Source organism: Podarcis liolepis, assembly GCF_965112155.1.
Source record: "Podarcis liolepis genome assembly, chromosome: 15".
In the NCBI taxonomy this organism is placed as follows: Eukaryota; Metazoa; Chordata; class Lepidosauria; order Squamata; family Lacertidae; genus Podarcis; species Podarcis liolepis.
The window spans coordinates 11,435,595-11,451,807 of record NC_139566.1 but is presented as its reverse complement, the minus strand read 5'-3'; the positions used below and the strand labels follow the sequence as shown (position 1 = coordinate 11,451,807).

The 16,213-nt window shown below is 46.1% G+C and overlaps 1 protein-coding gene across 1 annotated transcript in view; it reads left to right on the top strand.

Annotated features, from left to right (window-relative positions):
• The first annotated feature begins 187 nt into the window (after nt 1–187).
• The window catches only part of ASH1L (ASH1 like histone lysine methyltransferase), a 75,667-nt gene continuing 59,641 nt past the window's right edge, over nt 188–16,213 (top strand). Inside the window, exons 1-2 of the mRNA XM_083477492.1 lie at nt 188–809; nt 10,365–10,892. Of these exons, the coding sequence (XP_083333618.1) occupies nt 10,467–10,892 (426 nt within the window). The 5' untranslated portion in view covers nt 188–809; nt 10,365–10,466. The remainder of the gene's footprint in view (nt 810–10,364; nt 10,893–16,213) is intronic.

The following is a 16,213-nucleotide window of genomic DNA, read 5'->3' as shown; positions in this document are numbered from 1 at the left end:
AAGCCCGGGGCGGGGAAAGAGTGAGGGAGTCGCGCGTCGCATAGGTCGGCGGGGTTGATTGACCGGCTAGACACGCGGCATGGGCCGGTTTGCTTCCACTGATTGGCTAAGCTTGAGAGAGGAGGAGGAGGCGGGGCTGGAAGGGAGGGAAAGGAGGGCAAGGCTCTCGCGCTCCCTCCGATATAGGAAACAGGCGAAGGTCGAACGCGGAGCAGAAAGGCGGGGGGGGGAGAGAAGGGGCGGGGCAAACCACACACACAGGTAGAGAGAAAGAGAGGGGAGTGGGCGTGGTTAAGGCTCCCTCGCTCGCGCCTGCCTGTGAGAGAGAGAGAGCGCGCGCGAGAGAGAGAGCGCGAGGCGGCCGCGGCGCGCGAGCTTGACGCCTCGCGCACGCGCCGAGGCAGGAGCGCTGCTGCTGCTGCTGCTGCTAAGGCTGCCGCCGCCGCCGCGCCGCCGCCGCCACCAGCAGCACCAGCACCACAGCCGCTGCTACCGCCGCTGCCGCCATTTTGGATCCGCGGCCGCCCTCAGCGCAGCGCGAGGAGGATCAGGCTGGAATAAGACGACGACGAGGAGGCGGCGGAGGAGGCAGAGGCGGAGGCCTGCGCCCGCTGAAGCAACCGAGAGGGGCGAGTCTCCTGGGGTGGGAGGGGGAGGGACGTTGGTTTTCCCTCAGCAGCAACCGAAGCAGCAGCAGCAGCAGTGGCGGGTCTCGCCCTGGCCTTGCCCGCCCGCGAAGGCGGGTTGGCCCCGGCCTGGGAGGATGAGGCGGGCGCGGAGGAGCCGGAGCCGGGCCTCGCTGTGACGCGGTGAGCGAGGGGAGGAGGAGATGCGGGGAGGGAAAAGGGGCGGCGGCGGCGGCGCTTGGGGGGCTCTCGTTCCCTGACAGTCGGGCCCCTTCGCCTGGGCGCGGAGGGGGCTGAGCTGCGGAAGGGGCTCCTCTTGACAGGCCCTTTCCGTTGGCGGGGATCCTGGAAGCCTCGCCGGCTGTTTGCTCTCCCTCAGGGGGAGATCCTGACAGCCAGGCCTTGGAGGGAGGGAAGGGGGAGATCCTCGCAGCTGCTTTTTAATTATTATTTTTTTGAGGGGGGGCGTGTTAGCGAGACAGTAAAGGGAATATCTTTTGCATGGCTGCTCACTGCTTTCGGGGGACTTGGGTTTCAGGTGCAAGGCTGGGTGTGTATGTAGACGCACGCAGCGCACAAAATCCTTGAGAGGCTGGTTGTTGCTTTCGGTGGGCGGGGAGAGGGGGATCCTTGCAGCTATATTTGGGGGAGCATGTTGGAGAGAGTAAAAGGAAGATTGCTGTGAGTTGGGTTACTGCTGTGAGGCGGTGGGTGGCTCAAGGTGCAAGACTCGATATGTACACACACACATACACACACAGACGTGCAACGTTTCCCCTTTTGAAGAGAGGTCCTTGATCTTGTTATGCGAGCGGGTGGGTGGTGTAGGTGGCTTGGAGCATGACTTCGGGGGTATGTGTGTGAAGGAGGTGTGTGTGTTGCATTTTTTTTATTTTTTTGCAGCTTCGTTATTGGGTGGGTGTGTATTTGTAAACGTTGCACCCTCGTTCTGTGAGGTTTGCCGTTCAATCCTTGTGGCTTCATTTGTGGAGTTTTTGCAGCCTCCGTTTTGTGGTGGTGGTTATGTATTCTTGTAGAAAAATGACCACAAAAACTGGGAACCACAATGCTGAGCAGGGTGGGGAAGCGGAAGGGGCTCCAGGTGTTTGAAGGGAAAAATATTTCACATATATTTTTCTTCAAACATCCTTTCCTCCCCCCCCAATGTATTCTAGTAACTTCACCTTTTTCAGAGGAACGTTATGTATGGAGTTTTGTAGCTTCATTTTGGGGGCAGGAATAATACTTATGGGGAAATCTTGAAGCTTCACTTGCAGAATTGTGGCAGACTTGCTTCTTGGTGGGAACTCATGGATGGCGTTATTCAGCTTCATTTCCCTCCTCCGTGGCTGGGAATGAGGCAGATTGACTCCTGTTTAAAGTGAATGTTTGGTGTGCTGATACACTCCTGGTCCTCTATATTGGGATGTGGAATTAATTCCTCCCTTTTTTTTTAAGGGAGGTGCTTAATCTTTTCCTGTGTGTGTAGATTTCTGGCAAGAACCTGAGTGGGTTGGCAGCTGAAGGGGAATCCTGCTGGATGAGCAAGATGGGAATCCTGGTGGCTGCACCCTGGTAGTATGTGGGTGGGCTTCCTGACAGCTTGGCCCCTGCTCCCATAGCTTGAATCATTGACGGGAGGGTTGATGGATAAGGCTAGTCTCCAGGAATGTTAGTTTGGTGTGCATTGAGACAGATCCATTTGTGTGTGTGAGTGAGAAAGTGATTGATTCTTTGGTACCGAGGACCCCCTCAGAGATGCCAAATTTCTTGCACAGAATGTATTCCCTTTGTAGGAAATCATCACAGTGTGTGATGATTTTTCTCATACACAAACACATGTGTTTTGCTTCATGTACCAGTGTTGTTAAACTCACAGCCAATCGCTGCTTCTCAGCATGACTACACATGGCAATAGATCATCACACATGACAAACTACATGAGGCTCGCCATCTAATTTGTCTTTTCTGAATTGGCCTCTGGCTTCTATGAGGCGGAAAGAGGTTCTTGACAGTTAGGTCACCTCCTTAGAATGGCAGGTGAGAGGTTGAGGGTACTGGACACGTAATTTTGTAGAAACCCAATGTCATTGCGGACAGCTCTCAGTATCTGGGAGGGTCGTTGTCCCTTGCCTTGAGAAACTGCAAACTTTTCTCAAGGGTTAATGCTTGGATAGCTCTTTATTTAACCCTAACCCTTCACTCCTCACTTCAAATGACAAAAACCAAGCATTAAGTACTTGTGCATAGTCTTTCCATCTCCCTTACCTCCCCCACCTCAAATATACTTCTGCCAGAATTTACACTGTCAGTTTCTCTGTACAGAGGCCTGTTCTCTTCCCTGCGCCACCACTTTTTGTTTTAGTGTTGTATAAAAAAGTATTATCTCTGTAGAGAAGGCCTGGCTTAAGAGGTACAGTACCTCTTAAATTATTCCTCGTTTGTTTGGCAACTGCTGCAGTACCTCTTTCAGCATTTTGCATATGAACCCCCCTTTCTTTGATGTCTAATACATTTATCCTTTTATCCATTTACTTACAAGTTGTGTTGTGCTTGGGACTAGTAACTGCTTAACAGTCAGGTTTTATGTCATTTTCAACTTGATCTTTCAGACTTTCAGTTACAACTTTTCTGTTTGTAACTCCTCCAGGCAGAGAACATGTCCCTGCTGCACTTTCTACAATGCCTGATGTATTGTAACTATTCAGTACCTGCTATGTAAGAGCAGCTGCTACAGCTCATCCTTCCACTAGAAAGCTTAAACGGCACTACCAACGGTCTTCTGTCCAGGCCACATTTCCTTAGAGTCATAATTGTTGTAGGATTAGGTGCTTCCAGCCCAGTTTCTGGACCCATTGTTAGTTATGTTCCTTTCAGCAGAACTATACCTTCTGACCCTCTTAGGACTGCTTTTTTGTGTTGCTTTCAGAAGTTATGGCATGATGTATGAATGTGTAATTTTGAAAAGCTAAGTGCATGCATCTGTTTCTGAGAGTTGAGTGTCATTCGTACTCCATGTGCATGTGAAACTGAAACGGTGTTTAACTACTGTACCTTCCTCTAAGGAGCTCAGGGACGGGTGTGTTTATCCCATGTTATTCTTCAATTGACTGGCAGGGTAGGTAAAGTTCCAGTTTAGCACTCTTGTCTTCCAATTGGACTTTCTTACCCCTTACTTCTATATCTCACCTGTAATTATAGAGGGATGCACTGGGTAGATGGCTACTCTTACCAACCCTGATGTTGGTTTTCTGGAAAATTCTGAATTGGGAAATTTTCATATGCAAACCAGGGTAATCTTCATAGGATAATTTGCACTGGGGAAAAATTTATCATGCCCTAGAGAGTAATCTAATTTGGCATGTTTGTTTTACTTGTATTTAGTCAACAAAGCTAAACACGTTGAAACTGCCAAGCTTGCCTAATATTGTGTTTGCAATTGGCACCTATTCATTGTATCTAATGAACATATGACATGGGAAAATTTCCATGGAAAAAGAAAGCACTTGGAACGTTCTGTGTGTGTAAACTTTCCCCACCTCACATCACTGCTCTCAACCCTTATTAGCAAGATTGATCTATACAGCTCAGAACTGGCTCCTTTCCCATTCTCTGTGATGGATAGGGGCCCACTAACATTAGCATGGCTTACTAACCAGTCATTATTTGTGATATGAAGAAGGTGCAAAACAGTGGAAGTCTTTCCTGCTGCTTGGAAGAGATTCCTACAGTCTTACTCAAAAACATCAGTAGAAATGAGGTATTTGGTGTAGAGATCTGTGTGGTGCTGTGTCTCCTGCTTGCAAGAGGGCTGGGTGCACTTGCCTCTTGTGAGGTGGTAGGTAGATCTGTAGATGCCTGCCGGTGGGCACTAAAAAGATTTCATATTCCTACATCAATGTTTGGTGGCTGGAAAGATACTGCCTCTGTTCCACTTGGTACCTGCATGGCAGCATCAGTCACTTCTGGCTCATGCTGGCCCAAGGAATCCTAAAGGACCGGCTGGAATTGTCAAGGAGAATTGCTGATAGTGATATTTGCAGTCTTGATGGGGATATTCTATCCATAGAGTTTCATGCGGGGGGGGGGGGCAGGCCTTGCCACAGACAGAAAGTTCCTCATTACTAATTTAGAGTGAACTGTTCGAAAAGTTAAATAAATCATTTTTATCTTTGTGCTGTATTTCAGTAAAGGCATTTGGAGCAGGATTGTAAAAAAAAAAAGAAGTCTTAGGTATGGGCCAAATGTGGAGCTGAGGGCATAGGAGAAAGTTTGAGATGGGGAAATAGTTTTGAATGGCAGATGGGTTCCCATGGCATTCATTTTATTGCCTGCTCTAGATGGGTATTATACTCCCTTTGAAGGAGCAGGTTTGTAGCTGGGGGTTCTCCTGGATCAATTGCTGTCACCTGAAGCACAGGTGGTCTTAGTGATATGAAGTGAATGCCATCAGCTTAAACTAGTGGCTCAACTACGACCCTTGGCTGCAGTAATCTATGTTCTGGGAACCTTAAGACTGGGCTGTTGCAATGAACTTTATGTAGGGCTGCCTTCGAAAATGATTTGGAAGCTTCAGTTAGTACAGAATGTGGCTGCCTGATTGTTGACAGGTTCGAGGCAAACAGATCATATATCACCAATTCTGTTATAACTACATTGGCTGCCTGTAATCTTCTGGGCCCAATTCAGAGTGCTGGTTTGATCTATAAAGCTATTTACAGCTCGGGACCCCAATTTTTTTTGGAACATCTCTCTTGGTATGAACATAACCAGACCCTTACATATTTTACTCAGGTCCTTTGTATGAGGGAGGATCAGAGAGTGGTGACAAGGGAGAGGACCTTTTCAGTTGTGACTCCCTGTTTGTGCAATATTCTGCCCAATGAAGTCCACCTGATGCTCTTGTTGGCTTCTTGACTCTTGATAGACTAAGATGATACAGTTTTGTTATTAGTGTGCTGCCAACAGTTCTTGTGGTTGTTTTATGGTATAGTGTATTTATATTCATGTTTTAAGTGCATTGCAAGTCACTAGGAGGCCTTCAGTTAATAAGCAACTAACAAGTCTAATGGTTCTGTGCTTGAACTGAGAGGGAGTGCCAGATGTGTGTGAGATCCTATGCTTGACCAAGGCTGCAATATTGAGTACTGGCAGCTCCCCCGCCCCCCCCCCATTTACATATGTTCAATATGTGCGTGATTGCATCACGCCGAACCCAAAAGTGACTCGGAAACTTCATAAAGACCTCACTGAAACATCACTAAAAGGGTGGAATGGGGTGGAGTGATGTGCTTGCAGGCTTTTTCAATGGCTTTCATTTATACGTGATTTCACTGACATGCACGGTGCCTTGGAACATAACCCCCGCGTAAATGGGGGGCTGCCTGTATTCTGATAGCCTTTTAATGCAATCCTAGGCATATTTATTTTAAAGTCCCATTGAGATTATTTGGGCTTCTGTCAAGTAAGCGTGCATAGGAATGCAGCCATAGCCCTGCTGAAATAACTATTAACCTTAAAAACATACCTGCAAAAGATACTGGTCTATTTTGGAAAAGATAACTGCCCCCCCACACCTGTATTTTTTGTTTTCGTTTTGTTGATATTGGTGCTAGGGGGATCCTTAACTCTTTCAGCCTATTAAAGTAGAACTACTGTATCTGCTCACCTGGAGGGAATCCTTATTTGCCGTAGTTGCCCAGATAAATTTCTGTTTGTAAAAGCCTGAATTAGTGGTATGCATTTTTGGGTAAAGGATTGAAATTGGTAATGCTCACAAGGTCTTTCCCATGTCTTTGTGAAAATAATTATAGACAGAGGTGCCTCCAATGAGCACGTGTAATGGGGCCTGAGAATCACTGGAAGAAGCCCAGATGCCTGGTCACTTAGGATTTAGCATTTGTTGCTAGAGGTTTGAAGTGTTCATCCAGCTCTATATGGGGCTGGCACCTTGAAAGCGTATCTCAAAAGTAGCAGTAGCATAATAGCATTATTAAGGCCAACTAGAAAACCACAGAATGATGAACAAGCTCTTGAATTCCCCACAGCTCTTAATCCAGTTGTGGTGGGGAACTCAAAAGCTTGCTTACTGCTTCATAATACTTTTAGTTGGCCCTGAGAAATGCACTGCCCTCTTGCTATTTTTGGATCTGTTTTCTTTCTCTCTACCTCTCTCTCGCTCCTCCCCCAACATTAGAACTACATGTCTACCTGCAGTTTTCATGTGCTGTTAGTTCAAATAACTATATTTCCAGTTTCAGCAATTGATCCAGAGAGCTGAGGACACAGCACTGGCCAGATAGAGAATGGAGGAAAGAGTGGCTTGATTGGGGCATATGTGTATATACCAACTTTCCTCCGAGGAGCTCAAGATGGCATGCATAGTTCTCTGCTCTATTTTCTCCTCACAGCAACCCTGTGAGGTAGGTTATTCTGAGAGTGAGTGACTGGTCCAAGGTCACCCTGTGAGCTTCATGGCTGGGTAGGGATTCAAAACCTGGTCTTGCAATAATAGCTGTTAACAGTATTATGCAGCCAAGTTTGTAACTAAGGGGGAAAAGAAGTTTGGCAAGCCAGATTGATAGCTGCCGAAATAAAGGCATAGAAGCATGTTGTTGTGGTATAGAGCTGGCATAGTGCAGTGACCAAGAAACTGAAATATAAATTGGCATGTCCTCACCTCTCACCTCTGACATGAGCTCACTAGGTGTCATTAGGCAAACCACTGTCTCTCAACCTCTTACAGTACTCCCAGTTTGACACTATGAAAGTAATAATATTGACTTGCTGTAATCCTTGCAGCTCTGTAAGGTAACACATGTGAAGCTCTTTGAACACTCAGAATTATAGCAATGTAGAGTTGGGAGGAATCCTGAGGGCCATCTAGTCCAGACAAATAGCCATCCAACCTCTGCTTAAAACCTCCAAGGAACCTCCTCTACCTCCCAAGTGAGTTTGTTTCACTGTCGAACAGCTCTTACTTGTCAGAAAGTACTTCCTGGTGTTTACCTGGAATCTCCTTTCTTGTAACTTGAATCCATTGGTTCAGGTCCTAGCCTCCAAAGCAGGAGTACCAGTATTAAATGCTATTTTAAAGGACACAAAACTTCTGAGGGAACAACCCTAAATTCATCTATTTACGAGACTGCCTCTCCTGGTATGCCCCACAGAGGACCTTAAGGCAGCGGCGTAGCGTGAGTTGTCAGCACCCGGGGCAACGCAAGTAATTTGCGCCCCCTAACCCGGGGCAAGGCAAGTAATTTGCGCCCCCCTAACCCCTAACCTGCGAGTTGCCGCTGGCGCTGCCGCCCAAACGACGCCGCTTGCCCGGAGGAGGAGGGGGGCAGAGAGGCGAGGAAAATGCAACGGCCCAGCAGCTGCAGCAGCACCGGCGGAGGCGGGGCTGTGAGGAGGGGCTGCCTGGCGCGTCCTCCGTGGCGAGCGCTGAGAGCCGCTGCCTGCCGGGCGCCTTCAGCCCGGACGCGCGCACAGCTCGTCGGTTCCGCGAGACATGCGGCTCCGCTACAGCCTGTGCCCGAGGCTCTTCGGCGACTCCGGAGGCAGCGAGTGCGCCCCCCCCAGATGTTGCGCCTGGTGTGGCCGGCACCCCTGGCACCCCCCACGCTACGCCACTGCCTTAAGGTCCATGAATAACCATAGTTTAGAGGTCCTGGGCCCTAAGGATGTCAGACAATCCTCTGCCAGGGCTAGGGCCTTTTCAGTGATGGCTCCGACCTGGTGGAATGTTCTGTCCCATGAGACTAGGGCCCTTCAGGATTTAACCTCCTTCCGTCGGGCCTGTAAGACAGAGCTATTCCGCCTGGCCTTTAATTTAAATTCAGCCTGATCTTTTATTTCCCTTCTCTTCCCTCCCCCTCCCCTTTTATGAAGATTACCCACTCTGAGACCCCACAGCTAATTCTTCCCTGGCCTCCTTGCTGGCCCAAGTAGGACTAATTCAGCCAGCTAGCCCTGGTGATTATCTAATGCTTATTAGATGGATTTCCCCTAAATTGATTTCTGAACTTTGAATTTTATTGTTATTCATATTTTTATACTGTATTTAATTTGCTTTTACAATTAAGTGTTTTAAATTTGTTGTTAGCCGCCCTGAGCCCGGTTTTTGAACCTGGAAGGGCGGGGTATAAATAAAAAATTATTATTATTATTATCTATTACCAAATGTGCCTTGTATGTGTCAAAACTAGAATTCAAATAAGAATAAATTCCAGGTGTTCCAAGTCATGCACCCCACTCCACCTCACATGCTAATCATAAATATTAAGAAATGTGTTCAGAAGGAAGCAGTGGGCAGGAGTTTGGAGCTGGAGAGAAGAAGCAGTGACTGTGTCTTGTGACTTGGTTTTTGGTGTGTAGCTCTAAGGCAGGCATAGGCAAACTCGGCCCTCCAGATGTTTTGGGACTACAACTCCCATCATCCCTAGCTAACAGGACCAGTGGTCAGGGATGATGGGAACTGTAGTCTCAAAACATCTGGAGGGCCGAGTTTGCCTATGCCTGCTCTAAGACTTGAGGTACTGTGGCCATCCCTGTTGCGTTGGAAATCACAGGGTTTCTGCCTCAGCTCACCTGGTGAAAAGTGATACTATAGGAGGAGACCACTAGAGGGCATCTCAGGGACTTGTGCATCAGAACTCAGTCTGGATGAATGAAGGAGCAGTGCCCTAGGCATTTAACAACAAACACTTAAATACCACTATAGAAACACTTAGATAACAGTATTGCAATTACAGCTGTAACAGGTATTATGCAGCGGTCTTTGTAAGTTTGGCAAACCAGATTGACAGCTGCCTAAATAAAATAAGCTTTAGGTGGAAGAGAGGAAAGTCATAATTAGTGAGAATTTTCGTCAGACGTAAAAATACATGAGATACAAATAGTTAACTGGGAAATGAGGCATTTATAAGCCGTGTGGAAGCTCTTAACATTGGATGTCTTTATTTATCACATTTCTGCCTGTATCTTTCCTACTTCAAACATATCTCTGCAGCCACAAGGACAAGAAACTTGTTTTTCGTTTCTAAGCACCATTTAACATTATATGCTTGTCCTCCTATGCAATGGATCAGAGCCTGCTGTCAGTTCACCAGTTCAGGGAGCTCTTCTGAAAAAGTATTTCCCCTTTTATGTGGAAGTGGCTGCTCTGTATGTACATATTAAAATATTTATTTCCTGCTTTTCTGCCCCATAACGGGACCTCCCAAGGTGATTTTCAAAAGAATGAATGTTTCAAACGTAACAACAAGAACTTACGAAACAAACTACGCATGCCACTTGGAAATGTATGGAAGAAAGATGCCATATAAATTCAGTTTCTAATACTTATTGCTGCACAGATCTCACCCCTCTTCCCATATTAACAGAACAACCTGCATTTGTTGGACCCCATGATAACATCATGGCATGTGTGTGGCTCCAGATTGAGCTCATGGGTTGTTTGTAAATAGCCACTTACCTGGTCACCTGTGATGAATAAGAACTACCTCCAGGCAACCATCCTGGGAAGCTTTATACTAGTGAATTTGGGGGCGGGGCGCGTATTGTAAATGGCTACAATAAATATGTATAGATGGGCTGTTAACTTTGTGCGCTTCCTTGCAAGGTCCTGTGTGTTCCTTTCTTTAATTTCTGTTTGAAACCAAACAGCACAGAATCTGTATTCCTGTGGCTCTTGAATAGTCTATATTCTGACTGTCATCCCTTCCCTTTCTCCCACAGTGAGAAGATGATGGCTTCAAGTTTCTGGAAAGATCTGTCCACGGACCACACAACCGATCTGCTTTAAAGTAATAGTAATTATTTGCAACTGCACGTACTGTAATGGACCCTCAGAATACTGCTATGTTAGGGCTGGGCTCTGGTTCTGAAGGGTTTTCTGGGAAAAGCCCCTCTGCAGTTGCCACAGGCGCGGCAGGAGGCAGGAGGGAGGCGGAGCTCGATGGTAGTGCTAAGGAGGAGGAAGAGAAGAAGAAGAGGAGCTCGGAGGGGAGCGGCGGTGATGAAGTTGGCAAGGATGAGAGTCTGTCGGATGCCCAGCAACAGTTTTCTGTGAAGGAAACAAACTTTTCAGAGGGGAATTTGAAGCTGAAAATTGGCCTGCAAGCCAAGAGAACTAAGAAACCCCCTAAGAACCTGGAAAACTATGTCTGCCGGCCTGCAATAAAGACCACTATTAAGCAGCCCAGGAGGGTGCAAAAGGTTGGGAAGATGATGGAGGAGAAGAGCGACCCTGGCCCTGCGAAGCAAGTGAGTCATGTTTGCAATTCTCAGATCTGGGAAAGGAGTGGGTGGGGGAAAAGAGAACAAAAATGGTTACAGGTGCTGGGTGCCGGTAGCTCCGCAGGCACCAATTATGCAAACAGAATTTGAAATCAAGGGCAGAATTTAACATCTGGGGAAAACCTTCCAATTTCCCCCCTTATTTTTCTTTTTTAAGAGATGCGGAAGAAGAAAGAGAGCTCTAATGGAGCCTTCAATCTTGGGTCACCTTTAAATCTCAGCCCATTTCTTTTTTAGGATGATGATGATTAGTGCAACGCCACACACCTTGCAACCAAGCACACAATGTAGCCTGTTCTACCTGCTACGGTAGAATGCTTATTTGAAGCCTAGTTTGCAGGGGCAGGGGGAAAGAGCCTGTGGGTTCCAGGGAATGCCTCTAGGGATCCTGTTGTGCCTGTAGGCACCACAGTGGAGGCCCTTGCCCAAATGAGTTTAGACCACAGCTTTTGCTAACTCCTTGTATTTACTGTGCTATGTTAGTTTGGTAGTGACAGGAGTAGCAGCTGAAGCCAGCATTCCATTTTTCAAAATGAGCGCAAACGTTTGGGGAAACTAGGGCAGCCTGGCGAAATCTTCCATGTCTTCCCCAGCTTTTTAGCACTTTAGAAGTAATTTTGGTTAAATTGCTTTCTGTCAGTCATCGTCCTAGCTGATGTTTTTCCATGTTAGTTGAGCCATTTGTTGCCAGCAGCTCCTTCTTCAGATTCTACTACTGGACGTAGCAGAGTAGAGCCACAACCTACTCATTGTAGGAAGTCATTGTGGCATCTGTTTGGCTGTTGTGAGCCTTTGGATTGATTTTCATTTTTAGAAGAGGGCAAAATTCTTGGTTTCTCAGTTCTTATGTTGTGGAGTAATTCTTTTATTTCCCCAGGGGTTGATTTGAGTGTTGGCCTTATAAGGGTAGCGCCAGATTAGGAATTGTGGGGAAAGTACAACTCTTGCACTTGTCCCTTGCTGGCTTTGTCTGTTTTTTCCCTTTCATTTGTTGAGATTTATGTAGTAAATTTTCTATTCTTGTATTCTGTGAGGCATCAGGAGTGGTAATGATTGGGGCTGCAGAGTTCAGCCCATTTAATTCATCCTCCCACAATTTATGTAGTCCTCATCATTCCTGACATGCTGATTAGAGCCAGTGGGAACTGAAAACATCTGGAAGGCACTGCATTGAGAAAGGCTGACTTAAAGTTTTGATTGACTCAAAAGGTGTCCCTAATTAATCAAGGAGGAATTCTATTAAAAAGGGTGCAGATGTTAAGGGTCATCTTAGGAAGTGATAGTCCCCTGTTTCTTGTGCCTAGGAGGGAATACCTCTTTTATGATGAGACATGTGTCCATCACCTGAAAATAAAATGGATATTTTTCTTTACATCTATTACGCATGGCTATGGAAACATAGCTGATCAATCAAAATTCATAGGATTGATCAAATGAGATCTTTAATTGGGCAACTGTTCTAAGAATAATGATTATAATTACCATATGGGGGATTTAGCATAATGATAAAAGACAATCAATATAAGAACAAACAAAATGCAAATGGAAAGAGAAGACTGAGATCTAAAAGGCTTGAGAAAGGAAAAGTTTTTATACTGACGTCTAATGGATTGGTTTGTGATCGCAACTTCCAGGCAGGTTGCCGTGAATATAAGTGATCATTTAGGAACCTGGAACCTAAATTGTTAATTACACACAGCTGCAAAGATTGGTGGAACTCCTTTTGCTTCAACTAGGTTGGAATTCTCTTCCAGATTTATAATCCCTGCACACACTTTTATACTGATCCTTTAAATCAGAGTTGGGGAAACCTCTGGCGCTCCAGAAGTTATTGGACTCCATCAGCCCTGGATTGGAGAAGGCTGATCTAGATGTTGTAGGACTATATTTTCCATCAGTCCCTAGCCAGCTTGGCCCAATGGTCAGGGATAATAGGGGTCTTAGTTCAGTGACATCTGGAGTGCTCTCAGTTGAGGAAGGCGGCATTTTAACTCTTTTCAGGTAGATAACTATTCCCAGCATAAATTGGGGAAGTGTGAGGTCAGACCTGCCCTGCCATGAAGATGGCTGAAACAGCTGCCCCAGGGCTGTGCATTTTGGGTGTCATGAAAAGACAGCAACTATCAAGTTGTTAGTGTTATGTATCCCTGGGGGGGTCCTGCTTTTTGCCTCAGGCCCTGAGGTGGAATTTCCTAATGAGACTGGAAGTTGAACCCAGGGTTTGTGTGGTACAAAAGAGTAATTTAAAGGGAATGACATGGGCCCCTTTCAGTTTGTTTAAGATACACGTTCCAGTTCTGGTGAAGCAAGAGGTATGATTATGTCTGAACACTGGAGGGGCCAGAAAAGCTGATGGAAGGAAGTATGTGACCTGCTGTTTCATTGTTGTTGTCCTTAATTGCTCTTGTAATAGTTACTCAAATACTGCATGAAGTTTTGCTCCTGGAATTGTTTTTTTAATGGATAACTTTGTCCAGGTGTGTTTGTGCATGAACAATGATTGAAAGATAAAAGTGCCAAACTGCAGCATTTCAATACATTGCTTTGGGGGTTTTTCCCTGGCTGTGTGTTTAATATTGGAGCTGGCAGAAAATGGCGACAACATGGCGACAATATTTTTTTTTAAAGTAAGAGTTGATCAGAGTTGATTCTGACTTTGTGAGGGCTCATTTACATCATGCAGGAAGCCAAGGCTGTTTCAGAGGTTTGGTATCTCCTGAATTGGTGTTGTCAGTCATCATCCATTCTTGTTAACCACTTATGTGCACAGAGCATCTTGTTGGCAGGCATTTTATACCTACCTTCTGTGCAGTGGAGATACCATTTATCCTAAGTTGTCAGGAATCCATCATTATTTGGGACTCTTTTCTTCACTAGTCTGCCTGGGTTAATCCAGTAGTTAATTTCTAAACTGGTCCTTATTATGGTTCAAGCTTGGCTCTCAGCCACACCCTCTGATCTAGAAACCATGCCCCTCAGTGGGGACAAAAATATACTCTGTATATGCTTAGAAGTGCCCTCTTAGTGAGCCACATGTTACAGGCTGGGCCCGGCTTCAAAAAACTAGGACAGAAGCTGTAAGGCAAGGGCAATAATCTCCAGAGCACTGGCAGTGTGGTTCTTTCAACCATGAGGGCTAGAAGCTTGCCTAATAAAAATGAAAACATTACTCTCAGAATGTCGCCCATATTTGATGTTTGCACAGTGGGACTAGCTCATGTGCCCAGCCCTGTTTGTGCTTTTATTACAGCCCATGCAGGCTGCTTTTTAAATCTGTGTATCAATGCATCTGCACAAGGCCTTGCAAATAAAAAATAAAAAAATCCCTCCTTTGTCTTTGTTTGTAACATGCTCAGCCACTTGGTAGGTATTGGTTGGGGTTGGGTTTTTTTTTTTTGCGCTTTCCTGGGAAATCAGAATCCAGAAGCTGCAGCAGCAGAGCCGTTTGTTGCTCGAGGCGCAGATGGGCAAACACAGCCACTGGAATATTCTACCTATTTATAGCCAAGCAGCGTTGATACTATTCCGGTCTTGGAGATGATGTGGAGTCACGAAGGTGACAGCAACAAGCTCCACATTGACAGCTGTAGTTAAGACAATGGAACAAGATGGAACCTTTGCTTCTGTTCTCTCAAAGCTCTCCGTTTTCCCGAGAAACTGCTGAGCACAGGTATCCTTCCGATCCTTGCAGTGTCCTTGGCTATGCAGGTGAATGCTGCAGAAGACTCTTCACTGCTGCTGCCGCTGCTGCTGCTGCTGCTGCTTCTAGAAAATCACAAGGCAAATGGTGGTGCCCAAACATGAAAAAGGGACTTCTGTCCTTCAGCTTTTATAGCTGCTGAGGGAAGAAGAGGGGGAGGAAGGTGTGAGTGGGAATTGTGTTTTATTCACAGCTAAAGCTCTGCCATGACACCTAAACAAAGATGGTTTGAGAGTTCTGTGTGTGTGTGTGTGTGTGTGTGTGTTTGCATACATGCATTCAAAGAGTCAGGGGGCAGGAAGATGCCAGGCTGTAATAAACTTGGACTTGTGCGCAGAGCTAATCCTAAAAGTGTGTTCTGTAGGATGCTGTAGATTTAAAGGTAGGCAGGGTGAGGCAACCATCTTGGGCAGCAGATGCTGGGTGCCATTAAGAGCAGCCGAGAGTGAGATACACAGGCCTGAGCCCAAGGGGCACGTTCTCCTGGGTAACTCTCCTAAGCAATCCCCCTTCATTTTAATATGGCTTGTGCGGCAGAATTTCCCCATGGTTGGTGTCTTATGATGGCATGAGTCTGGGCCCTAATTCAGATTTTCTGCCACCAGTACCAGAAAGCTTTTGGCTAACAGCCCTGTGCAGATTTCATTCCAATCCTGCTATTGACAGTTTAATAAAAAACAATAATAGTAATAATAATAAATTAGTAGTAGTAGCAGTATTCATCATTTAAATTACATCAGGACAGGGAAACAGCACTGATTAAATGGAATCATAGACTCCAGTGTGTTAGAAGCTCAGAGGGGGCCACAACTCATTTGCATGCTATTTCCATAGGGCTCCGTAGAGTTTTTCCTGGCATAGAAGGGAAGGGATTGCCTCCTTTCTCAGATAATGCAGCTGAATATTGGATCATAATATTTCACACTTTAGAGGGTTAAATGTAAATTGCAAATGCTCCCTTAATTTTTATAGCAACCCTATAAGGAAGGTCATTTTTGTTAATCCCTATAGTTTGGGACTGAGAATGAGAATATGTGTATGTATTAATGTGTTTTCATCCTGCCCTTTCTCCAAGGCGCTAAGGGCACTCAGTGAGCTGCTTGGCCAAGAAGAGATCTGAATCTGTCCCTCCCCAATAGCAGTCCAATAGTTTGTGCAATACACTGTGTTTTGGGGCACCCAGTGAGATCAAGCTGGAAGTTAGAAGGCTTCTAACTAGTAGAAATATGGGAATTGCCTTGCTGGATTAGACCTAAACACCATCTAATCTTCTGGCACTGGGTTTTTTACCAGTGTGTGACCAGCCAGGTGCCTCTGGGCAGCAACAACCAGAGCATGGTGGTGATAACCCCTATTTAGGGATTTCACATCTTTGCTGGCTATGTCACAAGCCATTGTTTTTCCACTCCGCCACCTGTCAAGCCCTGATGATGAAGGGAGTTTTCCAGTTTGGGGCACCACTGTTTGAAGGTGCCCCAACTGCCTTTCGGCAGCAGTATCCAAATCTCCTCCTGCCTACCTTTTCTTCTGCAGAGCAGGAAAGGTTGCCAGTTTGCCTTCTACTGCCAAGGGCATTTGGGCCCCTTGG